We start from the raw sequence: 26,675 nt of genomic DNA on the forward strand, positions 1-26,675 counted from the left end.
AAAGGGAAGAAAACAGGTTCTGGAATGAAAAGTTCCCTCTTCTGTGTAGTGACGCTGGGAAGTGTGTGTGTTGGGGGAGAGATCTTTAAAGACAGAACCACTCTTTCCCTCCGAGAAGGCAGCGGAGGCGGACTCTACAGCCATGGCCAAGATTAAGGCTCGAGACCTTCGCGGCAAGAAGAAGGAGGAGCTGCTGAAACAGCTGGAGGACCTGAAGGTGGAACTGTCCCAGCTGCGCGTGGCTAAAGTGACAGGTGGTGCGGCTTCCAAACTCTCCAAGATCCGAGTGGTTCGTAAATCCATCGCCCGTGTACTGACCGTCATTAACCAGACTCAGAAAGAGAACCTCAGGAAATTCTATAAGGGCAAGAAGTACAAGCCCCTGGATCTGTGACCCAAGAAAACATGTGCTATGCGCCGCCGGCTCAACAAGCATGAAGAAAACCTGAAGACCAAGAAGCAGCAGCGGAAGGAGTGGCTGTACCCCCTCCGGAAGTACGCAGTCAAGGCCTGAGCTTCCAGCTGTCAATAAAACAGACAGACCACTGAAAAAATAAAAATTAAAAAAAAAAAATAAAGACAGAACCAAATTGTAAACAGCAGTTCTGTTTGGAAAGGTGTAGGTGTGAATTTTTTTTATTTATCTAAATAAAGGAGTTAATATAGAATAGTGCCTAGCAGATGGTTAACTGCTATAAAATTAATTATATTAAATAAATCAGTGTTTTCTATTTTTCCTATAATAAACGTGTATTATACAACACACAATAAAAGTAATTTGAAAAAGACTTCTGGCTCCATTAAAGTTAATATGAAGAGAGGAACATTTTGTTATAGGAGGAACTCAATCAGATTTGCTGACTAATGGTTCAGGGGGCTGAACCCGAGGAAGGAGCCGGAAATGACCTCCAAGTGCCAAAGGCAGGCCTGGCTGACCACAAGAAAGCTGATCCATAGATGTTCTTGGCAAGACTCAGTTCATGGGAGGCCTGCTTTTATGGGAGGGACAAGAAAATGCCCTTCTTGACTGCAGCCCACACAAAGAGCTCATGACTTGATTTTCTGAGTCAAATATTTATTTGGCAACGTTCCTCCCTGATAATGCAGCCACGTGAGAGGAGAAACCACAGGCCAGCCTCCAAAGCATCTCCAGAAAATCAGGAACCAAGAGCCCCCTCCTCCGCTGTCACTTTCCTGTCCTGATGGAGTCGGCGTGCGGAGGACTGACCACAGGACAGCAAAGCGTCTGCGAGATGTTCCTTCTCCTGAATCACACGGCAGCCGCAGAAACTGGACCCAGCAGCTGGGAACCTTGTCCCTGCGCTTCACTGGGCAGGAAGGAGGGACACCAGAAGACAAGGCTCTGAGGGGCTGCCGTTCTGGCTCCTGACTCTATGGGGAAAGGCAGGGGTTCCAGGCTGCCAGTTCAGGCTCAGATCAGAGTTCCAGGCAGGCTCCAGGCCCTCCAGGGCTGAAAGCAGGTGCAGCAGGGGGGGCACCCGCTCACAGGAAGAGGCTGTCATCGCCCCTCAAAATGGGCTGTGATTTGCTCCAAAGTCTTGCCTTTGGTCTCAGGGACACAGGCCAGAGTGAAAAGGACACCGAAGAAGGAGAAGGCAGAGGCCAGCCAAAAGGCACCATAGGGTCTGAGAACCTCCTGCAAAGAGAGGGGCGAGGCTGTGTTAAGACGCAGCAGGTCAGGAGCCCTCCTGGGCCCAAGAGCCGAGGCCCCACCCTGCCACACCCAGGCTCAGCGATGTGGAGCAGGGCCTGGTGGGCCGTCCAGAAGCCCGAGCTGAGCACTGTCCAAGCTGTGGAGGGTGTGCGGTGGGGACACTGAGCTCAGTGTGACGAAGCGACTGCCCCCAGGTCAGAGGCCCACCATCAAGTGACAGCTGGGCTCACGTCCCCAGGGTCCGACTCCAGGGCCCAGAGACTTCCCTCTCCGCTCGGTCTGGTCCTGCCCTCTGTGGTCCCTGCCGCCTTAGGAGTCTCTCTCCTTGGTGCCGGAGGAAATGGGTGAGCTCTCAGTAGGTGGTGATGGGGCTGTGTGCGCACATGGGGACACTCAGGGCCCATGAGCGGAGGGGAGAGGGAGCAGTGGCCCTGGGTCACAGCCGTGCATCCTCCCCACCCAACCTGTGTCATCCCAGGTGCCAGGAGCAAAGGCTGCCGCCTTCCAGCTCCTCTTCCTCGGGCACCGGGCCACCCCACCTCTCCCTTCTGGAAGCCTTTCTCTTGGTCTCGCAGTGATGGCCAGATCACTCTTAGTCCCTTGCTGCCATCCCCTCCTTGACTGTCGCTCCCCTCCAAGCTCCTGGAAGTCACCTCCCCTCCAGGGCTTTGCTCTGGTCTTCCTGATGAGCTCCCTGGAGCAGCGCAGCCCTGCGGGGTCCAGGCCAGCCCCAAGCATCCACACCAATCATGACCGGCCTCCCCTTGCCCCAGCCCAGCCTCCTGGTGGTTCATCCTCCCACCACTGGCCACTGTCGTACCAGCCCTTGTGATAAAGGGGACCCTGTCCATCTCATTCACTGCTGCTCTGGCACCCTAAATAGGCCTGGACCTGGCAGGTACCAGGAGCATTGGGGGGAGTCGGGGGAGAATGACTGAATAGATGGCTTGACTCTCTGCACCAGAGTGGTGCCTGCATTGGATCGGAGGCCTTGAGACCGGGACTATGTCTGCCTCAGCCCATCCATCAGCTGGTGGCAAAATGTGGAACCGAACTGACGCTTCTATCAGCTCAAAGAGGAAGGCACTGTCCCCCTTCTCCGCTTTGAGCCAAGGAAGCCAGTTCAGAGACAGGGAAGCAGCGCACCCAAGGTCACACAGCGGGAAGTGGCCAAGGTGGGGACAGGGCCCAGGCCTGCTGACTCCAAAGCTGGAGTTTCTCACGCAGCCTTGCTTTCCAAAGTCCCCAAAGTCCAGTGGGGGAGGAGGTCAGTCCTGCTGTCCTTCCACCTCGACAGCCTGGAGGGTCCCCAGTGGTCACAGCCTGGGTTCCTTGGCTGCCCCAGCCCGTCTGCTTCCCCGACCCCCAGCTAAGACGGGGTCGCAGGCTGGCGGGGCTTCAGCCTGCACACAAGGCCACCAACCCTGAGTCTGTCACAAGAGTTAATTCTGAGAAGTACTTCTCTGCAGACTATGGGAGGGGGAGGCTGTCAGGGCCTGCACTCACCATGAGGCTGTTGAACTCTTTGGTCACCAGAAAGGCCATGAACCAGTTGGTGAGGACACAGACGCCGGTGGCCACGCCCTTGACAGGCAGAGGGAAGATCTCAGACATGAGGAGCCAGGGGATGGGCCCCCAGCCCACAGCGAAGCCTGCAAGGGCAAGAAAGGCCTCAGGTGCGCAGGGCTGGGCCCTGGGCTTGCTGAAGACCCCCTGGACTGAAGCGGTGCCTGAATCCAGCCTTGGGTCTCAGGTCGCTCCCCTCACTTCTGACGCATCAGGCCTTGGCTCTATAGAACAGCGCGGGAACGGGGCCTGCTCGGAGGGCGCCTGTGGGGCAGACGTGAAAGGAGCAGAGAGGGGCTGAGCCGGTGCCCGGCACAAGGTCAGAGCTGTGAACCCAGGGGTGAGGCCGAGTAGGCCTGGACTCCCGGGAGCCACGGGAACCTGGCAGCGACATGGCAGCCCCCTCAACCTCCCCTCGGCCCCCCACTCACCAGCGATGAAGAGGCACATGCTGCCCACCGCCAGCCAGGCCAGTCCTGTGTTGGTATCGGTGGGCCCCATGGAGAGGTGTGCCGGGAGGTCCACGTGTGAGGAGTTGCTGGGGCCGCCCTCGGTCAGCTTGAAGTAGGCACCAAAGGCGCTGGTGCTGAACGCCATCACCACACCTGCGGGGGGAGGGCGGCGGTGGCAGGATAGTGGGAGGGCGCGGGGAGGTGGTCCGCAGCCCGGGCACGTGGCAGTCGGGGGGCTGGCGGGTCAGTGCACGGGGCCCACAGCAGGCGGCCTAGACTCCAGTGTGAGAGGCAGCAAACGGACTCCCGCCGGGGCACCCTCGCCCCAGCCTGGCCCTGCCAGCCCCGGCTTGGACCTCACACCTCAGCCGACCCCAAGAAGCTTCTGGAAGCAGACCCTCCCCTGGCTTTGAGGAAGCAGGAGCAACCACCAGCAGCCAGGCCCACTTCCCCCGCAGCACCGAGGGCCCGATGGGGCCAGGCCCATGAGGAGCCTTCCTCACATTGCGTGCTGATTCTCTCCACGACCCGCCACCACCTGCATTTCAGAGGGAAAGCTGGCTCAGGTAGTCAATTGCCCAGAGAGGCCACAGGCTTCAGGACCTCTTCACCCCCAGGCCGTCGGTCTCCTCACTGTAAACCGGGCCCTGTGGGCGCCTTCTCCTAGGTTCTCTGCCCAGGTCAAGGCGTGCCGCAGCGGCGCGGTGAGTGCAGGCTGGGCCTGGAGCGAGTGCTCCCCTGAAGTCTGCCCGTGCCCTCGGGGACACTCAGCCCTTGTTCTCCCGGAACATGGTGACCTCAGCCAAGGCCCTCCAGCCTGTGGTGGGAGGCTGGCCTGGACCCCTGCAGAGGGCAGAGCCTTCCCCCTGGAGCCTCACCTGACAAGGTCAGCAGCAGCCTCCGTCCGGCTCTGTCCATGATCAGGGCCGCTGTGGCAGTGAACAGCACCTGGATGAGGCCCACGACAACTGAGGCCAGGCTGCTGTCCTGGGGAGACGGGCCAGGTGGGTCAGGCGGACACCCTGAGACTGGGCCCCACCCGTACGGCCTCCGGGTGAGGTAGGCCGGGGCAGAGGCCTCTTTACCTTGAACTTGGCCTCCTCAAAGATAGTCTCCGCATAGAACATGACGGCATTGATGCCCGACAGCTGCTGGAAGGCCATCAGGGAAATGCCGATGATGAAGGGCTTGTAGACACCAGGACGCCACAGCTGGGCCATGTGGAAGCCCTGCTCAGATGGATACTGGGCATCAGGGCTTCTCTCTACCTCTCCCGACGGTGCCCCGGCTCTGAGCGCCCCCGTCCTGGGGCCTGGTAGAGTGAGGGAGCCTCTGGGTCTTGTTGCAGCCCTCCTGAAGCCTCTGCATCAGGGCCCCACATCACTTTAACCTCCCCATTTGTAAGGTGATAGGATCCTCCATCCCCACGTCCCTTCCTGATTTTCTGGGGGATCCACGGGGATGCTCTCTGAGCAGAGAACCCAGGGTTCCCGAGTCCCACTGGCCTTGGGTCTGGGTCTGGACTGAGCACCCTCCCTAGCCCCACTGATCCTTACCACCACCGCCAGGCACATGCTATGACCCCACTTTACAGGGGAAGAAACTCAGGTTAAAGATGGGACGGTCACACAGCAGGTAAGGGACAGAGACTCAGTGTTCTCCTGGGCCCTATAGCTCCCTGTTTCAAAATTCTGAGTCCTTGAGTCCCCACCTGCATTCTCCTCTGACACAGCCCAGCCCTTCTCTTTTTGGGACATGGAGATCAGGGTTCAGGCTTCCCCAGGGATGACCAAGACTTTGGTGCGGCCAAGTAGCAGCCCACAGGACAGCACTCCCATGGGCCATCATGTGTACGTGTGTGAGCACACACGTGTGCAGCCACGGCACCATGCTGTGTTGACCTCAGGGGAGATCTCCCCGGTCCCCCTCCCCGGGACTGGCTCCCAGCTCCTCACCTGGTGCTCAGCCCCAATGGGGGGCTCCTCCCAGCCCTGGGCAGAGCCCCATAGGAACTGCATGGCGGCCATGGCTTCCTGGCGCTTGTGCTGAGACAGCAGGAAGCGAGGGGTCTCAGGCATGAAACACATGAGCAGCAGCATGAAGGAGGGGGGCACGCACCCCAGCACGGCCAGCCAGCGCCACTCGAGCACCCAGCCTGGGGGAGGGGGGGAGAGACGTCAGAGCGGGGTTAGCCAGCACGGATCTTCTTGAGGAGCACCTGCCCCCTTGCCAACCAGGGACTCTGCTTAAAGGGTGGGGACCCCAGTGTCTTTGCAGGACTCTCCTAGGGTTTGTCATTGATGTTGTCATTTTTATTGTTAAGTGTGGAAACGATGAGGGGGGTACATCAGTGAAGGTTTCAGTTCAGTTCAGTTCAGTCACTCAGTCGTGTCCGACTCTTTGCGACCCCATGAATTTCAGCACGCCAGGCCTCCCTGTCCATCACGGGAGTCCACCCAAACCCATGTCCATCGAGTCAGTGATGCCATCCAACCATCTCATCCTCTGTCGTCCTCTACTCCTCCTGCCCCCAATCCGTCCCAGCATCAGGGTCTTTTCCAGTGAGTCAACTCTTCATATGAGGTGGCCAAAGTACTGGAGTTTCAGCTTCAGCATCAGTCCTTCCAGTGAACACCCAGGACTGATCTCCTTCAGGATGGACTGGTTGGATCTCCTTGCAGTCCAAGGGACTCTCAAGAGTCTTCTCCAACACCGTAGCTCAAAACCATCAATTCTTCAGCACTCAGCTTTCTTCACAGTCCAACTCTCACATCCATACACGACCACTGGAAAAACCATAGCCTTGACCAGACGGACCTTTGCTGGCAAAGTAATGTCTCTGCTTTTTATTTATTTTTTTTCTCGTGGCGAGGGGGAAGTCTCATGTGTCTCTGCTTTTTAATATACTGCCAAGGTTGGTTATAACTTTCCTTCCAAGGAGTAAGCGTCTTTTAATTTCATGGCTAAATAAACCATCTGCAGTGATTTTGGAGTCCAGAAAAATAAAGTCTGACACTGTTTCCACTGTCTCCCCATCTATTTCCCATGAAGTGATGGGACCAGATGCCATGATCTTAGTTTTCTGAATGTTAAGCTTTAAGCCAACTTTTTCACTCTCCTCTTTCACTTTCATCAAGAGACTTTTTAGTTCCTCTTCACTTTCTGCCATAAGGGTGGTGTCATCTGCATATCTGAGGTTATTGATATTTCTCCTGGCAATCTTGATTCCAACTTGTTCTTCTTCAGCCCAGCATTTCTCATGATGTACTCTGCATATAAGTTAAATAAGCAGGGTGACAGTATACAGCCTTGACATACTCCTGTTCCTATTGGGAACCAGTCTGTTGTTCCATGTCCAGTTCTAACTGTTGCTTCCTGACCTACATACAGGTTTCTCAAGAGGCAGGTCAGGTGGTCTGGTATTCCCATCTCCTTCAGAATTTTCCACAGTTTATTGTGATCCACACAGTCGAAGGCTTTGGCGTAGTCAATAAAGCAGAAATAGATGTTTTTCTGGAACTCTCTTGTTTTTTTGATGATCCAGCGGATGTTGGCAATTTGATCTCTGGTTCCTCTGCCTTTTCTAAAACCAGCTTGAACATCTGGAAGTTCTCGGTTCACATATTGCTGAAGCCTGGCTTGGAGAATTTTGAGAATTACTTTACTGGTGCGTGAGATGAGTGCAATTGTGCGGTAGTTTGAGCATTCTTTGGGATTGCCTTTCTTAGGGATTGGAATGAAAACGGACCTTTTCCAGTCCTGTGGCCACTGCTGAGTTTTCCAAATTATGCAGCCACTAAACAAAGGTGCTCACTCTGTATTGCCGTGATATACGGCACCATGTGTGTGAAAGGGAGGTGTGGCAGGAGACCATGTGTGCACAGGCCTCCTCCCGGTAGACTGACTGTGAAGCAGGCAAGGCTGGCTCCTCTGGGAGGAAGGGGGACAGAGAGGAAGGGGGAACTTTTCACTGACAAACGTCAGTCAAAACTCGCAGAAGCTGATCAGTCAAAGTGTGGCTTCTGATGACCTAGAGGAAACCCTATTGGTGTGACTACACCCACATGACTGTCCTGAGTATCAGTGTCTATACAGGGGCTTTGGCACACTGCTGGCCCCATAAAGTAGCTAGACTGAGGCCAGGACTCTGAATGAGAGTCAGGATGCTAAGTGGGTAGAAAGGAAAGACCACGGACCTGCATGTTGTCCACTCTGAGAAACCACAGGGCACGTGCCCCGGGCCCTGCCACTGCCCATCCAGCCCCAAACCCCCATGCCCTCATGGTTCTCAGGCCATTCCTTGACAGTTCTTATCAGGGTCTGCTGCCAGGCGCTTTTTACAGCGTCAATTAATTAAATCCCTCAATAGCCTTGGACTAGGTAAGGTTAATCTCCTCTTGAAGACAGGGAAACTGAGGCTTCCAGGGGCAGCTGACTAGGCCAAGGTCACACAGCTAGTAAGTGGCATATTCCCCTAATCCAGGGCTGTCAGATATGAAGCCTGTCTTTCCTCTACCCGAGTTCATTCCAGGCTGCCTCTGCAAGCTTCCTAGTGCTTCTGGAAGCTTCCTCATGCTGGCTCCAGCTCTGACCCTTGGGTTCTGTGGAAACTGCCTCGTTCAGGCTGCAAATCCAGTACTGATTCTGAGGGAGACATATTTGCGCCCTCTAAGATCTTAGACTAAAGACTTTCCCTCCAGCCCCAGAATCCTAGTTTGTCACTGCACAGGGAGATACTGCTCTAACTCATCAGGCATCCCTACACTCCTGGAATGGGCTTCTGCTCTGGGGAGATGAGGACATCACCTTCTCCAGCTCTCCTGAGAATACTGTCACAAGACCCACACGACCCAGTGTTCTCAGGTAAGTGGTCTGGAAACGTGGCATCTTGGGCAGTGGCTGTGTGACATTGGGCAAGTCCCTTGACCTCTCTGAACTCCAGTTTCTACATCTGATAGAAAGCCACGCAGCCATGAACAGTCACCAGATGAGATAATATGAAAACCATACCTGCCAGGTAGGCTAGGAGGATGCCTGTGACCACCATCAGCTGCACACAGGAGCCGAGCAGCCCTCGCACCTCAGGGTAAGCAATTTCAGAGATATAGACCTGTTGGTAATTAAGATGACAGCATACTTCGGGTCCAGGAGTTCTTAAAACTGAAAAGTCTCAGCCATTCAGAGCTGAGGACAGCCTCAACTGGGGCACTTGCAAGCCCAGGGAGCCCGGAACTGCAGATCAGAGCTCCCATCTATGTGATCTACAGCACATGTTTAAAGGGTATATGTGTGGATGCTGTGTCTGTGCTGGGGGAGGCGCACAGAGCTTTTCACACTTTCATTTAATTGTATACTCTTGACAAAAAGCAAATTCTAACATAGAAGGTGTGCAGAGCTTCCCTGGTGGCCCAGTGGTAGAGAATCTACCTGCCAAGCAGGACATACAGGCTCCATCCCTGGATGGGGAAGATCCCTGGAGAAGAAAATGGCAACCCAGTCCTGTATTCCTGCCTGGGAAAACCCACAGAGGAGCCTGGCGGGGTACAATCTGTGGGGTCACAAAGAGTCAGATATGAGACTTGGCAACTAAACAACAACAACAGGTATGTGGTGGGCTCAAGATTTCCGCCTTTCTAACCACCTCCAGGAGACACAGAGCTCCTGACCCAAGGACCACACTTTGAGTGGTGCCCTTGGAGTAAAAGCACGAACTCTCCACCTCAGTTGCTACCAGTGATTGCCACAGCTTCCTCTGGGCTCAGGAGCCAGAAAGCGCTTGCCCACACTTCTGGGTTATTCCATGCCCATGTCTAAGTCAGGTGTGTTTTTGCTCAGTAAAAAAAAAACAAAACCAACAAAATCCAGATATAATATCCAACCTAGCTGCTGCCTGTTACCCAGCAGATGCAGTTGAAATGAGTGGTAGGTGCAAAGGGAGGGATTTTGAGCTACTACTTTTAGTCTTGATTGGTTAGGGTGTGGGTGGTGGTGGATCATCGAAGCCCACGATCAGCAGCAGGTCACAGAACACCCAGAAACCCCACCTGCAAGGGTCCAAGTCCCTCGACTGCCCATGCCAGGACCAGGGCCATGAGCGTAGGCTTTCGAAAAGCCACACAGCTATGGCCCAAGCTAACGCCATCATTCCTGCCTATGGGCTCACAGAGGTGCTCTGCCCAGGGCTGCGGTTTCATCCAGACGTGTCCAGCTCCAAAGGCAGCCTGGGCAGTGCTGGGTCAGGAGGTGGTGAGAGAGGAGTGGGGGGAACACCTGGAGGGCCGCTTCCTGAGCAGTGAAGGGGCGGGCCAGGCCCCAGCAGCCTCTGCCCCTGGGGACAAACCACAGTGGGATTTTCCTGCTGAACTGGGGCCAGTGGTCTGAAGGCCAGGGGGGACCTAAGCCATCATGTGAGGCTTCTGTTGACCACCACAGATGGCACCTCATTTGTAGAGCCAAAGAGAGGCCCTGTTAAGTGCCACCACCCGGGGTTCAAGAAGTAGCACCACCACTGACTTTGTGTTTAAACCAAGGACTTGTGGCTCAGCTGGTGAAGAATCTGCCTGCAATGAGGGAGACCTGGGTTCGATCCCTGGGTTGGGAAGATCCCCTTGGAGAAGGCAAAGGATAGCCACTCCAGCATTCTGGTTTGGAGAATTCCATGGACTACAGTCCATGGGGTCGCAAAGAGTCGGACACGACTGAACGACTGTCACTTCACGTTCCGTTAAACTTCATCTGTAACCAGCGATGGAAAGCAACAGCTCTTTCTAAGGCCCCATGGGAGTGTAAGGAAGATGGAGTAGGGGAGGGGCATGGTGTCAGGCACCCAAAAGGCCGCAGCCAGGGAGAGAATCAGGCCCGGAGTTCTGTCCTTTCTCCCGCGTCCCAGGACGCCAGACTGGGGGGGAAACACACTCACCGGGGCCACGAGCGAGGCAATGCCACAGGCCAGGCCAGTGAGCAGACGGCCTCCGAGCAGCACCCACAGGTTCTGAGCCGCGGTGATGACGGTGAAGCCGGTCACGAAGGGCATGGAGCAGAGGAGGAGGCTCAGCTTGCGCCCCGCGCGGTCTACGAGCCAGCCGCCCAGCACGCCCCCGGCCGCGGCGCCCAGGGTCACGATGGCCTGGGGGAGGGGCGACCGCTGGCTGAGGGAGGGGGCGCCGGGGGCCCGCGGCCCAACCTCGCCCTTCACTCCGCCCTCAGCCGCTGCGGGGGAAGGGGAGATGGCGACCCCTCTCAGGGGAGCCCGGACATACTCGGCGGAGGGTCTCCGTGCCAGCCCGAAGCCAGGCAACGGGGGGAGGGCCCCGGCACCCGCCTCAGGGGTGGGCGGACGAGGGTCTCAGGAGGGCAGGAGGGTGAGCCCGAGGCCTCACCCCGAACCAGGAGGCTGCGTCTTCGTCGAGGTGCGGGGCCGGGGGCGCGGCGCGCCTCAGGCTCGGGATGGCCGGGGAGCTGTAGCCGAGCGCGAAGCCGAAGCTGAGCGGTCCCAGGGCAGCGGCGAAGGCGGCGAGGAAGACGCGGCGGCCGCGGGGAGCACTGCGGGGACAGGGGCGGTTGGTTAGCGGCAAGGCCTGGGCGCAGCGCGGGGAGTGAGGCCGCGCCAGCGGACCTGGGTTCCCCCTACCGCTCACCTGCCGCCGAGCGGCCCCAGGAGCGGCTGGGTCTCCTCTTGGTCCTCGGGCGTCATGTCCGCGATCAACGCTTGCCCTACCGGCTCTGACGCCTTGAACTGCCACGGGTCCCGCGAGTGCGGCCAGCACCGGCCTCTCAGGCCAGGGCAACCAACGGACGGTGAGGAGCTGCTTTAGGCCGGGTAAGGGAGCAGCCAATGGGAACGCAAGGCGGGGTTAGCGTCTGCTCTAGGAGACGCCCTTCAAGTCAAAGCGGACCAATGGAATAAAAAAGCCGGAGGGCTCTCTCACTGGAACCGCCCCCAGGACGGCCATCCAGTGTATAGGCAGGGGCGGAGCTTGTATATGGCCGGACTCACACAACCACCCAGTAGGAAGGTGATGCAAGCTCGAAGGCGGGTTCATCTAAAATACCCACGTCGGCCATTGAGAGTGGGGGATGGGGATTGCACTTGCTCCTGGAACAGCCTTTCAGTCGAGTTTCAGCCAGTACGGCTAGGACGCGGAACGAAGGCGGAGCTCGTGGGTCGCGTCCGGGACTGCCCTCCCTCACTTTGTGCAGCGCCGCTGACCCCCTTGGGTAGGCTCTGCAGTACCTTCTCAGCGTTAACCTCAGCTGGGGGACGTGGGCAGCTCTGCCCACCGTGAGTCGCAGGGCGGAAGGTCTCCAAACACCGGTTCTGGACTTTCGGGTCAGTTATGTTGTGGGAGGCGTGGCCCTGGGCGCCGCAGCCCAACTCTTGTGCTTGTTAAGACTTGGAGTGAGGGCGGGGGAGCCCAGGTTGCTGACTGTACGGAGCCGAAGACCGAGGACGACCACCACCTTTGGGTACTGAGGACCCATGTTGGGCGGGGTCCTCCATGCCACATACCTGTGACTGATCTGGGCCTAAATGGTGAGCTCCACGGTCTCTGTTAAATTCCAAAGATGAAGACTTTGGAATCTTCATCTTATACTACACCTCCCAATTTTGAGTTAACAAAATCCGCAGTTAACGTCTGCGGATGTTAATAGCCAGTCTCTCTACGTGTGTGCACCCTGGTCACTGGTGGAGGTGAGGATGAAGAAGTCAGGGCGCTGTAGAATGTCGTGATTTGTGTGCCACATTCCCTGGGTGCAGGCAGCTGCGGTGGAGTGCTGTGTAATTCTGGCAAAAACCAGGACTAAGAGAGTAACAGGCTTAGCTTCTAATCCCTCTCTGGGCCTCTTTCTCTTCATCTCTCAGTGGAAATGATAGTATCTATCTTGAAGGAGGGTTTGTTGTAGGGGCAAAGTGAAAAGACCAAGCACATTGCAGATAACTCAAATATTAGGCAGTATAATTAGTGCAGTTAGCATGATTGTATTATCTTTCAAGACTTAGGCAACTACCCCTTGGTTCTTCCTCAGCGTCTTGTGCTCCAGTCATAAATTCTTATCACAGCAATAATCATTGCTTGTGATTCACCTACTTCTCTCCCTTCCCCAATGGACATGGTGTTCTCCTTCAGACAGTGGGTACTGGATGTTTGCAGAGGGTATGGATGCTTCAGATTCCAAGGGCAAACGGCTGCTGCTAGACAGTTTACTTTGCAGTTCAGCCTGAGGGGTATGCAGAGAGGCTTCTGTGGACAGGGTGATCCAATGAGCCTAGCTAAGGCCAGCCAGCCCTCCAAGCCATGTGTGTGCACTAAGTCACTTCAGTTGTGTCCGACTCTCTGCAACCCCATGGACTGTAGCCTGCCAGGCTCCTCTGTCCATGGGATTTCTCCAGGCAAGAATACTGGAGTGGGCACCAAGCTGTGAACCGTTGCAAACCTGCTCCTGCCCTCTGGCTGGTCATCTCCCTCCCCATGAGTGTGCAGCATTCACTTGGACTTTGTGAGCAGACACTGCTGCCAGAACAGACTCCCGCCTTCCTTTTATAAGCCAAGTCCATCAAACTGTTTAGTAGTGCCCACCCCTTGCCCATTCTACATCCACTCCTCAGATCTGTGACTCTTGTCAAATCATGGGGTGGCTCTGATGCTGCCAGTCTCTTTGGAAGAATGGTCTAAATAGCCCTTGGTTTTTCTATTCCAGGCTGAGAAGCAAGAAACTTCAGGGGAAAGAAAAAGATGAGAGGAAAAACACACATACAAGCTCATGAGGCTTACAAATTATTTTAACATGAAAAACACCAGCCAGATCCAGCTGACACAAGGCACTCAGCCTGGCTGTGTAGGGTGGACAGGAGACAGGGCACAGTTCTGGGGTCAGAGAAATTACAGGTTCGAATCACTGCCCCCTTTTGAACCTCAGTTTCCTTATCTGAAAAGCAAAAATAGTAAAACCCAATCCATAAAGCTTTGGGCGAGGTCAAGATACAACATGTAGTTGATTTTGTATTTTCCTGTCTTATATGAAAGGGCTTAACAAAACACAGAACAACAGGGATGCTGAATGCTGCAAAGACTGTGAGGAGACTCCTTTGGTTATGGACCCCACCTGGATACACTGAAAAAGCACTGTCTTTAGCACTCTGACCTCCTGCCTTCTGCTGAAGGGGACCAGGCAGCCTTCAGCTCAGATGTATCTTGTGGGACTCTGTGAGCCATAGGCAGAGAGGAGAGCTCTCCCCACAGTGTGCAAGGCCCACAAAGAGGTAGGGTTCAAACTTCTGTGAGATCTATCAGATCGAGTCATGTCCAGCACAGACGTCTGCTGGACATGACTCGACCTGTCCAGTGAGAAGTGAGAAGACCTGCAGAAGAACTCCTCAGAGCCACTTTAACAGGGGAAACGATCTCAAGTTTCTTTTGATGGGTAATATAGGCAAGATGCAGACTTAAACTGAAGAGAGTAGGGATAACCACTAGACCATTCAGGTATGACCTAAATCAAATCCCTTATGACTATACAGTGGAAGTGAGAAATAGAATTAAGGGACTAGATCTGATAGAGAGCCTGATGAACTATGGACGGAGGTTCGTGACATTGTACAGGAGACAGGGATCAAGACCATCCCCATGGAGAAGAAAGGCAAAAAGGCAAAATAGTTGTCTGAGGAGGCCTTACAAATAGCTGTGAAAAGAAGCAAAGCAAAAGGCAAAGGAGAAAAGGAAAGATATTCCCATTTGAATGCAGAGTTCCAAAGAATAGCCAGGAGAGATAAGAAAGCCTTCCTCAGCAATCAATGCAAAGAAGTAGAAGAAAACAACAGAATGGGAAAGACTAGAGATCTCTTCAAGAAAATTAGAGATACCAAGGGAACATTTCATGCAAAAATGGGCTCAATAAAGGACAGAAATGGTATGGACCTAACAGAAGCAGAAGATATTAAGAAGAAGTGGCAAGAATACACAGAAGAACTGTACAAAAAAGATCTTCATGACCCAGATAATCACGATGGTGTGATCACTTACCTAGAGCCAGACATCCTGGAATGTGAAGTCAAGTGGGCCTTAGAAAGCATCACTATGAACAAAGCTAGTGGATATGATGGAATTCCAGTTGAGCTATTTCAAATCCTGAAAGATGCTGTGAAAGCCTGCACTCAATTTGCCAGCAAATTTGGAAAACTCAGCAGTGGCCACAGGACTGGAAAAGGTCCGTTTTCATTCCAATCCCTAAGAAAGGCAATCCCAAAGAATGCTCAAACTACCACACAATTGCGCTCATCTCACACGATAGTAAAGTAATGCTCAAAATTCTCCAAGCCAGGCTTCAGCAATATGTGAACCGAGAACTTCCAGATGTTCAAGCTGGTTTTAGAAAAGTCAGAGGAACCAGAGATCAAATTGCCAACTTCCGCTGGATCATCAAAAAAACAAGAGAGTTCCAGAAAAACATCTATTTCTGCTTTATTGACTACGCCAAAGCCTTTGTGTGGATCACAATAAACTGTGGAAAATTCTGAAGGAGATGGGAATACCAGACCACCTGACCTGCCTCTTGAGAAACCTGTATGTAGGTCAGGAAGCAACAGTTAGAACTGGACATGGAACAACAGACTGGTTCCAAATAGGAAAAGGAGTACATCAAGGCTGTATATTGTCACCCTGCTTATTTATATGCAGAGTATATCATGAGAAACGCTGACCTGGAAGAAGTATAAGTTGGAATCAAGATTGCCAGGAGAAATATCAATAACCTCAGATATGCAGATGACACCACCCTTATGGCAGAAAGTGAAGAGGAACTAAAAAGCCTCTTGATGAAAGTGAAAGAGGAAGAGTGAAAAAGTTGGCTTAAAGCTCAATATTCAGAAAACTAAGATCATGGCATCTAGTCCCATCACCTCATGGGAAATAGATGGGGAGACAGTGGAAACAGTGTCAGACTTTATTTTTTTGGGCTCCAAAATCACTGCAGATGATGACTGCAGCCATGAAACTAAAAGATGCTTACTCCTTGGAAGGAAAGTCATGACCAACCTAGATAGCATATTAAAAAGCAGAGACATTACTTTGCCAACAGAAGTCCGTCTGGTCAAGGCTATGGTTTTTCCAGTGGTCATGTATGGATGTGAGAGTTGGACTATGAAGAAAGCTGAGCATCAAATAACTGATGCTTTTGAACTGTGGTGTTGGAGAAGACTCTTGAGAGTCCCTTGGACTGCAAGGAGATCCAACCAGTCCATCCTGAAGGAGATCAGTCCTGGGTGTTCATTGGAAGGACTGATGCTGAAGCTGAAACTCCAATACTTTGGCCACCTCATGTGAAGAGTTGACTCATTGGAAAAGACCCTGATGCTGGGAGGGATTAGGGGCAGGAAGAGAAGGGGACGACAGAGGATGAGATGACTGGATGGCATCACGAACTTGATGGGCATGAGTTTGAGTAAACTTCGGGATTTTGTGATGGACAGGGAGGCCTGGCGTGCTGCGATTCATGGGGTCTCAAAGAGTTGGACACGACTGAGTGACTGAACTAAGTAACTAACTATAGGCAAGACGAGATATAATAAAATGGAATCTGTTAGACTAAAGCCAAAAGTAAGTTAGCTGCTTTACACAGATTAAAAAGTTTACAATGTCAGCGAAGCTCAGTTTTCCTCCTTTGATCTCCCCTGACTAGAGACTGATATCTCACTGTTTCCTTCGAACTTGGCCAAACTCACATTTTCTTCTCACTTTGAGGATGGAGCAACAGAAGGTGGATACATGATAAGAGGAAGGATACTCATTTGATTCATGTGAGAGAGCAAAGCAGGCCAGAACAGGAGGAGGGAATTTGAGAATGATAATTTTGAGGATGAAGTGTAACTGTTTCTTGGTTGTATGATTTCACAGTAACAATAAAACAAAACAGAATCTTGAGACTCTTAACAGGCTCCTATACCTTATTATTTTTTTGTGAGACACAAGGAGAGAGAAGCAGGAGTTTCTAAGATCGAAAAATTCAGCTTTTCTCAAAAGTCTATAGGCAGCAACACAGCTGGTTCCAATCACAGTGAACTGAAACAGCAACAGGGGCCAGAGGTGCAGAAAGAAAACTTATTTATAATAAATTTTTAAAGTAATGGCTTTTCTTTATATCAATAAAAGAAACATATTATGTGACAGAACTGTAATGAAAAAATAACTTTTCCATCTAAGTATATAAAATATAAGAGAAGGTTGCAGTAAATAAGAATGAATATTTTTGATTTATTCAAAGTTTCAATCTAAAACCTCAATGAAATCTACCACCTTTATTACAAGGGGACTGATGGTTCCTGAACAGAAAGAAATAAAGGTCAAGAAAGATGGCACCGGACATTGGAGAGTGACCCAAACAGGCCGAGGGTGCAGAAGGTTTGGTCCAATAGATCACGGACAGGCTAAAAGCCACATTTTGTTGAGAAATGATGTCAGAACTGGCTAAAGAGTATAAACCTCTGTAAGAAAATTAAAGATGGCAAACTCGATTGGGACTCTGTTTACTTCAAGTCAATAATGTCTTCATCCGAGAAAGTGGTGAGCTGAAAGGGGCAGCTGCCCCAGATAGGGCTGCCTTCTTGCTCGGCCACAGGATCTGGATCGGAGCTGGTCGACTGGTAACGCCCATTGGGATTGGCTTCGGAAGTGGAAGGACTTTCCAGGGAGCTCGATGTGATCCTAGAGGAGAAAAGTCACTATGAACAGATCCTGGGGCGCACCACTGAGCTGGCTACTATGTTTCCTGCTCCCTTAAATTTGAAAGCCTGTCTTTCCCACCCCCCACCATTATGAGGAAGAGGTGGGCATGTGCAGGAGTGATGCCCACCCCAACAGAGCTTGTGTTCTGCAGGCAGACTGTCCGATCTCCTGGGTTGTTATGGGTTTTAAAGGCCACTTATATGAGATACCTAGAATAGTCAAATTCATGGAGTCAGAAAGTACATTGGTAGATGCCAGGGGCCGGAGTAGGGGAATGGGGTGGGCAGAAGGGGAGTTAGTGGTTAATCGGGACAGAGTTGCAGCTTAGGAACGTGAAACATTCAGGAGACAGATGGTGGTGAAAGTTGCACAACAATGTGAATGTACTTGGTGCTGCTGAACTGTACAATTTAATGTGCTTAAAATAGTAGGTTTTATATTATATTATATTATCTGACCATAAAAGAGGAAAAAAAAGGGAAAAAAGAAAGGTCAGTGGTGACACATATGTGTTTGTGAGGCAAATTGGGATAAACCCTCCCCTGGCTCCCCATGGCCTGGGGACAAGGCTCAAACACCTGACCACAGGCCCACAGGCCCCGCCCCGCTGACCCCTCTGGCCTCCTCCCAGCCCGCCATTGCCCTCTATTTTCTCCTGAACTCAGGATGCTCACTCTCTTGACACCTGCAAAACCAGTTTGACCAAATTCAGGGAGTTCCTTTGTTCACCAAGGACTCACATAGCCTGTAAAAGCCCATGGTCCTGCCTCTGGTTGTTCTTGACCTCACCTCCTTGTCTGTGCTCAAGCTGACCCACTCTCTTCCTTCTCTCTCTCTTCAGGGCTTTTGCCCCTGCTGGTTCCGCTGCCAGAAGGGCTGTTCCCCCGACTCCTTCTCATTCAGAGCTCAGATCCATGCCACTTCCTCCAAAAAGCCTTCCTTGACTCCCAGCCCCCACCTCAAGAAGACCTTTTATCCACCCCACCCCCATCACTTTGTGTTAAACTTCCTTGCAGTGCTGGTCACTAATGGAAGTGACAGCAATTGCTTACTTTTTCTGTTTATTGTCTGTTTCTCCACACTAAAATGTAAAGTCCATGAGGGCAGGGGCCTGGTCACATGGTAGGAGCTCAGTGAAAGTGTTGGATTAAAGCCTGAGTCAGTGCCTTCCTCTCTGGGCCAGGCTAACGGTTGCTTGATTTATGAGACTTGGCTCAGCCTTTCCTGATGTTTGGGAACCCCATACCCCAAGCGTGGAATGGATGGCACACCTCATTCTTCTGTATCACCTGCTGCCTTGGCATGTTATAATTCTCTGTAATTCTCGGGAAGGCTGGCCTTCCCCACCAGGCTGTGAGCCCCTGAAGTTCAGCTCCATGTCCCCAGCTCAGTGCCAGGTGCTCTAAGAATGTGTGTTGCATGAATGAATGGAGCCTGGACACATGCCCCCTTGGCCTCCACAGAGAAGCAGGCAAGGTGTTTTATGAGGGACACAGAGAATCTCAGGGGACAAATCAGTGGGATTCAATAAATATTCATAGATGTGTGATACTGAATGGCCATCCAGAAAGGATCCACCAGAAGTACTGGAGAACACTTTTGTTTTAAAAAAGTCTCTGTCAATTTGGTGAGCAAAAGAAGTCTCAGTGTATTTCAGTGTGCATTTGTTGGGTTGCTAGTGAGGTTGCCCCTTTGCCTGGGTCCCTTCCTGGCAAGCTGTGTTCTCTGGGGGTCCTCAGAGAGGAGGTGGCCACTGCCCCTCTGCTGTGGCTGGCCCATGCGCCGTCAGGCAGCAGAAGGGGCCTTGTGGCTGTCCTATGACTTGAGGGGCCACCACCCTGAGCAGGGGCTATGTCCCTCTTTACCTGTCACTGCTAGTGGACCTCACTGTCCCTGGCTTGGGGCCTCCTTGGTTTTCTTCCAGCCGCTTCCGGGCCTTTGACTTGGACTTCAGTGCTCCTTCTGACCTGGGACCACTGTCATCAGCGAGGCCTGGATGGCAGGGGAGAATCATAGGTCAGAGGGTCATTACCATCAGACTGCCAACAGACAGGAAATGCCCTTTTTCTCCTGGTTGGGTATTGGTACATTACAGGAATGGAGGGAGGAAGAACGATGATAAAAGTCTGTATTTTTAAATAATTGATTTTCTTGTTGTCTTGTTGGTAAAAGGTCTTTTGTTTCTGATTAGAACGAATATATGTATTGGGAAAAAATGACTCAGAAGAATTTAATGAAGGGAAGAAAATCTACAGTCCTACCACTGGAAACTGTAATGCGCCAACTCTGAGGTCCAATTTCTGAAAAGCACAGTGGTTTATACAACAATAGTTGGCAAGATCAAGCTTTCTTAGGGAATAGTGGGTTAAAAATAGCAATACACACATTTGAAAAGCTCAGTGAAAGGGAACAACTTCAAGAGCCAACTGACTTTGCCAGTGTCAAGGTGGCCCTGTCAGGGGGTCTGAATCCCCTTCTCCAGTTGGTCAGGAAACTTGAGCAGAGGACAGGCATGTATCCTTGTAGTTTTACACCATGCAGATGCCAACTCAAGTTTTAAACCTGTTCTTATTGGTCTGTCATAACACCTCCATTTTTCCTCATTTTGTTTTCACAACTGAACAAAAGCCTTTACAACAGTCTAAGCCTCTTCACGGTTATCAGGGTGCTCTCTGTGTCTCTGGCCTGGTCTCTCACCTGTGAACTGAGAGGAGGCCAGAGCAGGAACCTGGCATCACTCCCATCCCTACAGACCTGCCCCCTGGCCCAGGGGCTTCGAGAAGGGATGACTGAACTGCACCACAAATATGCAAAAAAGGGAACAAAAATACGCAGAAAATCCCACACAGATTTACATTTTGGATATACAAGTATAAAATGTTATCTGAGAGCTGCGGGCTATAAGCCCTTCTAGACACTTTTCTAGGATCACACCTATTTAGATTACTTATATTTAAAAAATTGTTATCAGACTAGACAGACTGTTTTACAAATTGCCTCCCTCCCTGCCCTTGATATGGTTTGCACACTTTCTATACCAATAAATCTAGATTGACACATCATTGTTATGAGTAGACTGTACAGTATTCCTTGGAGTGGGTGCAAGTTTATAATTTCTTTATAAATCCCTTATGATGGGGCTCTTTGCATTTGAGGATAATTAATATCCACAAATGGGCTTCCCAAGTGGCACAATGGTAAAGAATCCCCCCTGCCAAAGCAGGAGACACAGGTTTAATCCTGGGTGGGAAGATCCCCTGGGGGAGGAAACGGCAGCCTGCTCCAGTATTTTTACCTGGAAAATTCCATGGACACAAGAGCCTGGTGGGCTACAGTCCATGGGGTCACAAAGAGTCAGACATGACTAAACACAACCAATATGTGCAGATAAAATCAGCGGGTATCTTTACAAACATCACAAACACGAGATTGGACAGCCATTACCCAGCAGCTCCCTGCGGGTCCTGCTGGCTATTTCTTTGATCTCCATGCGGGACAGGGACAAGGAGTGAGTGACGGGAATGGCCGCGATGCCGATGCCGATGGATGTGGGTGGGGTGATGACCTTGGAGACTAAGGGCGATTTCAGAGGCCGCTCGATGCTTCTGCCCACCAGATTTCTGAGTGGAATCTTGTACAGATTTTTGGACTGAATTTCACCTGAAATAAGGGTTCAAAAAGAACATTAGAACTTTGAGAAGAGCTCATGTTATTCATGAGAGAACATTTCCTGGTTCCTCAACATAATTAGCATGAAAGAAGAATTTATGTCACAGGCTGACCCCCCCCCCCCCCCCGCCAAGTTTCATTAGGAGCAATAAAGTGGTGGCACCCTCCGGCTCTGTCTTCTAACAGCATCCTGTTCATGGGTAAACGGGACAAAATGCACCCACTCCTGGTTATGCGTGGGCAGGAGGAAGGAGGAGACAAGAAAGGCACAGCTGTCCTGCTCAGGAGCTCTGAGCTCTCCTGGCAGCAAGCCATAAAGACGACTCATGTGGTGAGAAGTTAGGAAAAGCACGAGGCAGTAACCACAGCAAAGGTCTGCGGGGTTCAAGGGTGAAGCCAGACGGAGTGAAAGCTGGGTGCTGAGTAATGTGTGGGTTTTATGATGATATCCTTTTAGCTATGAAATCCTATTATATCCTTAACATTCTTGAAGGGAAGATAATTTGCTGGGGCCAACTGCAGTCTCTCTAACCCTCTAACCCTCAACTTCCTTCTCCCCTTTGAAACAAGTGTTTTCATAACAGGAATTGTTTGGGGGTGGGGATTATCACAAGGTTTCTTAAGAATGCAGCCACACTGCAAATGTTTCTGTGGCTTCAAATAGTGGGTTCCTTCAGCAGTAATCTCATGTCAGTATTTGACAATGAACTAGAGGGGCTTCCCTGGTGTCTCAGATAGCAAAGAATCTGCCGGCAGTGTAGGAGACTTGGGTTCAATCCCTAGGTCAGGAAGATTCCCTGGAGACAGGAATGGCAACCCACTCCAGTATTCTTGCCTGGAGAATTCCATGGACAGAGAAACCTGGCAGGCTATGGTCTATGGGGTTGCAAAGAGTCGGACATGAGTAAGCTACTAACACTTTCACCTTTCAGAGAAATCAGAATGGATCAAAAATGTCTATTATAAGAGAGTAAAAGCTGGACTTCACCTTCCCCCAGGGAAGAAGGAAACACTGGAGTATCTCGGCCTGGGGGTGTCTGAGGAGAATTGTGGGCACTGGCCCCCCGGGAGCTGCCTCCGGACGAGACCTCATTCGCCGATGCGGTTGCTGTGAAGTAGATATCCGACTGGAGAGAAAAGAAGGCGTTACTGAGCTGTGTCGTTTTAAGGGCCCTGCACCCACCGGCCCTCCTGTCATCACTGCACAGACCCCCAGCTGTCCCGCGGGGTCTGCGGTGCAGGAAGGAGCCGGGGAGGCGGCTGCCAGCTCTGGGCTGAGAGGCTCCTGAGAGCTCAGGTCTCCTACTTATCTACTTGTTGACACACAATAGAAGAGAGTCAATTTCCCACATGCCTTCCACAAATACAGACACAATACACTTCCCTGACAGGGAGCTTGGGCACCAGAGGTTAGGACTGGGGAAGGTTTGGAATCTAGTCAGGTCTGTCCTGAGTGGGGATGTGGGTCCTCACTCACGATTCAGCAAATACTCAAGCCCACCCGCGATGGCCAGCTTTGGGGCAAGTGCGCTGGCATGTGGGGGCGGCTCATGTGGACTCAGGGCGCTGAGTTTCAGGGGTCTTGCAAGCTGGCTGCTAAACATAGCCATTATTCAACTTGTATTAAAAAAACAAAGGAACTAAATATCAAAATTCAACCATTCCTCATTATTTTACTACATTGATAATTCTCCATACTCTTGAGGTAATTTATACAAATAGTGTCTGTGTGTGTGTTGGGGCGGAGATTGTGTAATAGTGGCTCCTAATGCCGTATGCTGAGGTGTCACACTTGAGATCAATCATGGTGGGACTATTTACACTGCGGAAATCAGCAAATGCTATAAATCAGAGGTTGATTTGTTGTTTTGTTGATGGTCTAGACTTAAAGTGATGGAGAAAACATTAATAATGAAGATTAAAATTAAAAGTATGTTGTCCAGTGCTGAAATTGAAAGAAGTTTTAGTTTAATGATTTGTATGAGGGTGAAAAATAGTTTAATAGATCACATGTCAGATAAATGACAACAAACTTGGAAACAGAATGAACAGGTTGAGATATAATTCCAACTGTAAAATTGTGGTTGAACTGCAGCCAGGGGTTGGCTATGGATAAAGGAAAATCAGTGAAAATTAAAAGAGTGGGACACGACTGAGCAACTAAATCTTGCTTCTTCTTAGTGAAAACAGAAGTGTTTTATGAGAGCCAATTGGCTAAATGGACTTTGAGGTAAAAAGCATTGTATATTTTATTATTAGTTACAAATTGTAAGCTATTTATATTTTTATAATCAGTAAAATTTAAAAAATTTTTAAAGTTTTTAATCAGAGGCTTGCTCTACAATGTTGTGCTGGCTTCGGCTGTACAGCAGTGGGAACTGGCCACAGGCATACACACGTCCCCTCCTTCTCAAGCCTTCCTCCCACCCCGCCCCCAGCCCACCCCTCTAGGTGGTCACAGAGCACCAGGCTGAGCTCCCTGTGTTATACAGAACTTCCCACTAGCTATCTACTTTACACATGGTAATGTATATATTTCAATGCTACTCTCTCAATTCATCCTCCCCTCACCTTCCTCCGCTGTGTACAAGTCTGTTCTCTATGTCTGCAGTGTGGGGGTGGGGATACACAGCCTCCCACCACCAAATGTGATGCACGTTAGGGTGGAGCACCGGCCGACCTGGCAGAGCCACGGAGAGGGTGTGGGGCTGACCCGGAGGAGGGAGCCAGAACAAGACCCGGTGGGCTATGCAGCCGCGGTAGAAGACACCTGGGAAGATCGGCGTTCCTGCATCCCTCGGTTTTGCTCACATTGTCACTAGACATGAATCCGTCCATCAGTCATAGTATGTGGGACACAAGTTGAAACTGAAGACAGCAGCAAAGGAAGAAAGCACTATCTCAAGCTCTTAACTGTTCTGGCCTCGAACTGTCCTTCTGTGACCAGCGACCCAGGCTCACATGGAGGATTTCCGTTTTCGGCTGAGCGCTTCTCCCCTGCTACCCCCAGCAGCGATGACTCTTGAGGGCTAAGGAGGGGTGTTTTGCAGCCCAAGGTGTTTTGAACCCACACAGGAAAATTCAACCTTGGACTGTTTCCATCGTTCTCATCTCAACACACGTGTGGTGTTGTCATCATCAGTCTCGCCATGAATGTATCCTCACCCGCCTGAGACCTCATGGTTCTGGGGGTGCCCGAAGCCCCTCAGACAGAAATAAACCCCAGCTATACTCACCCTGGAGGCCACGAGCTGCAGCTGAGGCACGACGGCCGTGTGAACCAGGTTCCCGTTCACCACCAGGCGGATCTCCATGGAGTCAGTGGTGAAGGCCAGCAGGTAGGGGAATGCACAGACTGCAAGGCAACGGGGCATCAGCGCCCAGCCAGGGCTGCGGCTGGGGAGCTGCTGGGACCCTCTCACACCCACCTTGCTTCTCTGGCAGCGCCCAGCTCTCCCCTTTCTCCACCGCGTCTCTTCTTCCTTCGGGGGCGCGTGTCCCCTAGTTCTAGGAGAGCCTCCCTCAGCCACCGAGCGCCTGCCCGTGGAGGAGTGCGCTGTCCCGGCTTCTCCCTGTGCTCTTCCCCCACTGCAGTCCCCCACCTGATGGGTGCACTGCCCATCCGGGTCCCGAAGACCTTCCCCCTGTGGTCCAGACACGCCCTCTTCTGCCCACGAACCATTCCCTGTTCCTGTTCTCCTGGTTTCACCTGTGACTCTTCCCACCGCACCCACGCCTCTAGCCTTGATCTGTCCAGTGGGCCCCCAGTGCTGTGGCTCAGACCTGAGACCCATTTCTAACCCTCCCCTCTCTGTCTTACTGTAACTAATCTGCACCCGAGCCGACCCAGTCTTCCCAGTACCTGGCTCCATCCCTCTGCTCTTCAGTTAAAACTCTATCATGTTTACCTATCAACAAATGCTTCTACTTTGAGGACAAAAACGTTAATATATGTGGCTCTGATCTGACTCTCGTCAGGCAGATTGCCCAGCTGTGGATCCTGAACCACAGAAAGGAGCACCACCATGCACGTCCTGACGTTTCAGTGGCAGGTCAGGTACCAGACTTTCTGTGACTCAGACTTTCAAGCTTCAGAATGTGTGAGATGGATGCTGAGTGCATCCCTCCCAAGTGCATCCCTCCCAAGTGCTTCCCTCCCAAGTCACTCAGAGGTTAAAGGCTGGAGATCTTGTTCTCAAATTTTAGAAATCAGAAAGCGAGGCCCAGAAATGAAAGGGTACTGCAACATACCCAAGTACTGAAAACTGATATTTAATTGCTTGCAAAGGCTCACATCCTCAGGCACTGAGGCGACCTGGGAGGAACAGTGGGAGACTATAGTCCCCCAAAGGGAGCAAAATGAAAAACAGTTAAAGAAAAAGAAGTCTGTTTGTACTCATTACACTCAGAAAATTCATGGAAAATTTAGCGGTAAGCCAGTGCTTACATAACATGGAACAGTTCAGATGTGTCTTTCTGGGGGAAGACCATGATGTCAAAAGGTTTCCTTACCAATCGCACAGGGGGCCTGGTTCCAACAGAACTGGAAATCTGATGCAGAAGGTTGAACCAAAAAAGAGCCACCATTAAATGGGCAAACCTTTTTGTAGATACAACTGTCTGCAATGAAACAACAGCGACTTATTTTTGTTAGAGGTGACACTCAGGCAACTGTAATCAGATAAATGAGACACAGGCCACAAGAAGAGCATCCTATCTACCTGTTCTTTCTGAAAGCCAGCACGACCACTGCCATGCTGCCAGATTCTCAGGGGCAGGAGCCAGGGTAATACTTCTGCCACATGTCGTCATAGCTGCCATTTTTGGAGAATTTACTATATGCCAGGCGCCGAGCTTTAAAACATTTTTCCCTTTAACCTGTACAAACTTATGAAGTATATGCTATTACTACACTCATTTTGCAGATGAGAGAATCGAGGCAAGGGGCAGTGAAGCAGCTTGTCCACGGCCTCACAAGTCCTGCATGGGGGACAGCACTGGCTGGTTTGCAGACAAGAAGGGGCACTCGATGGCACCCCTGGGTGGAGGAAGCTCTCCTACAGGGGGTCAAGCCCCGAACCTCACTCAGCAGGACATGTGTGGGGGGGCCCGTACAATCCCTACAACATTTTATAATGAAAACTTAAAGCCATGTGCCTGTATTACCTTTGTGAGCCTTAGCCAGCATGAGAGTAAGGCCAGGTTAATTCAATTATCTGGTTCTTGGCCTGCTCTGAGCTCAAAGGTGGTTAGAGTGAAAAAGTTCACCAAGAAACCAGTTCAGTTCAGTCATTCAGTTGTGTCCGACTCTTTGCGACCCCATGGACTGCAGCACGCCAGGCTTCCCTGTCCATTGCCAACTCCCGGAGTCTACTCAAACTCATGTCCATTGAGTCAGTGATGCCATCCAACCATCTCATCCTCTGTTGTCCCCTTCTCCTGCCTTCAATCTTTCCCAGCATCAGAGTCTTTTCAAATGAGTCAGTTTGTTGCATCAGGTGGCCAAAGGATTGGAGTTTCAGCTTCAGCATCAGTCCTTCCAATGAATATTCAGGACTGATTTCCTTTAGAATTGACTGGCTGGAAATCCTTGCA

General features: G+C 51.4%; 2 protein-coding genes and 1 pseudogene across 7 annotated transcripts in view; 1 reads left to right on the top strand and 2 right to left on the bottom strand.

The window, feature by feature from the left end:
• The first annotated feature begins 83 nt into the window (after nt 1-83).
• LOC133064466 (large ribosomal subunit protein uL29-like) lies at nt 84-545 on the top strand (annotated as a pseudogene).
• A 509-nt stretch (nt 546-1,054) lies between these two features.
• Nucleotides 1,055-11,503, bottom strand: SLC2A8 (solute carrier family 2 member 8). Of its 5 annotated transcripts, none has more exons than XM_061154611.1 (10): nt 11,331-11,501; nt 11,073-11,235; nt 10,613-10,819; nt 8,704-8,803; nt 5,649-5,848; nt 4,779-4,922; nt 4,572-4,641; nt 3,673-3,846; nt 3,182-3,327; nt 1,055-1,657 (listed from the first exon to the last, which is right to left on the bottom strand). In XM_061154611.1, exons 1-10 carry the CDS (start codon nt 11,384-11,386, stop codon nt 1,520-1,522), a joined length of 1,398 nt encoding a protein of 465 aa, XP_061010594.1. In that variant the 5' UTR covers nt 11,387-11,501; the 3' UTR covers nt 1,055-1,519. The 5 variants fall into 5 exon arrangements, with proteins under 5 accessions (XP_061010594.1, XP_061010593.1, XP_061010596.1 ...); XM_061154610.1 differs by having other exon boundaries at nt 4,572-4,680; nt 11,331-11,500; XM_061154613.1 differs by lacking the exon at nt 11,073-11,235 and having other exon boundaries at nt 4,572-4,680; nt 11,331-11,463.
• Nucleotides 11,504-16,916: 5,413 nt separating this feature from the next.
• Nucleotides 16,917-26,675, bottom strand: part of GARNL3 (GTPase activating Rap/RanGAP domain like 3) — a 159,664-nt gene continuing 149,905 nt past the window's right edge. For both annotated transcript variants that reach the window (XM_061154616.1, XM_061154617.1), the window contains 6 exons: nt 25,593-25,700; nt 24,317-24,435; nt 22,069-22,207; nt 20,856-21,071; nt 19,277-19,403; nt 16,917-17,390 (listed from right to left, as the gene is read on the bottom strand). In XM_061154616.1, the coding sequence (XP_061010599.1) occupies nt 17,213-17,390; nt 19,277-19,403; nt 20,856-21,071; nt 22,069-22,207; nt 24,317-24,435; nt 25,593-25,700 (887 nt within the window). In that variant the 3' untranslated portion in view covers nt 16,917-17,212. The remainder of the gene's footprint in view (nt 17,391-19,276; nt 19,404-20,855; nt 21,072-22,068; nt 22,208-24,316; nt 24,436-25,592; nt 25,701-26,675) is intronic.

This window comes from Dama dama, chromosome 11, assembly GCF_033118175.1.
Source record: "Dama dama isolate Ldn47 chromosome 11, ASM3311817v1, whole genome shotgun sequence".
In the NCBI taxonomy this organism is placed as follows: Eukaryota; Metazoa; Chordata; class Mammalia; order Artiodactyla; family Cervidae; genus Dama; species Dama dama.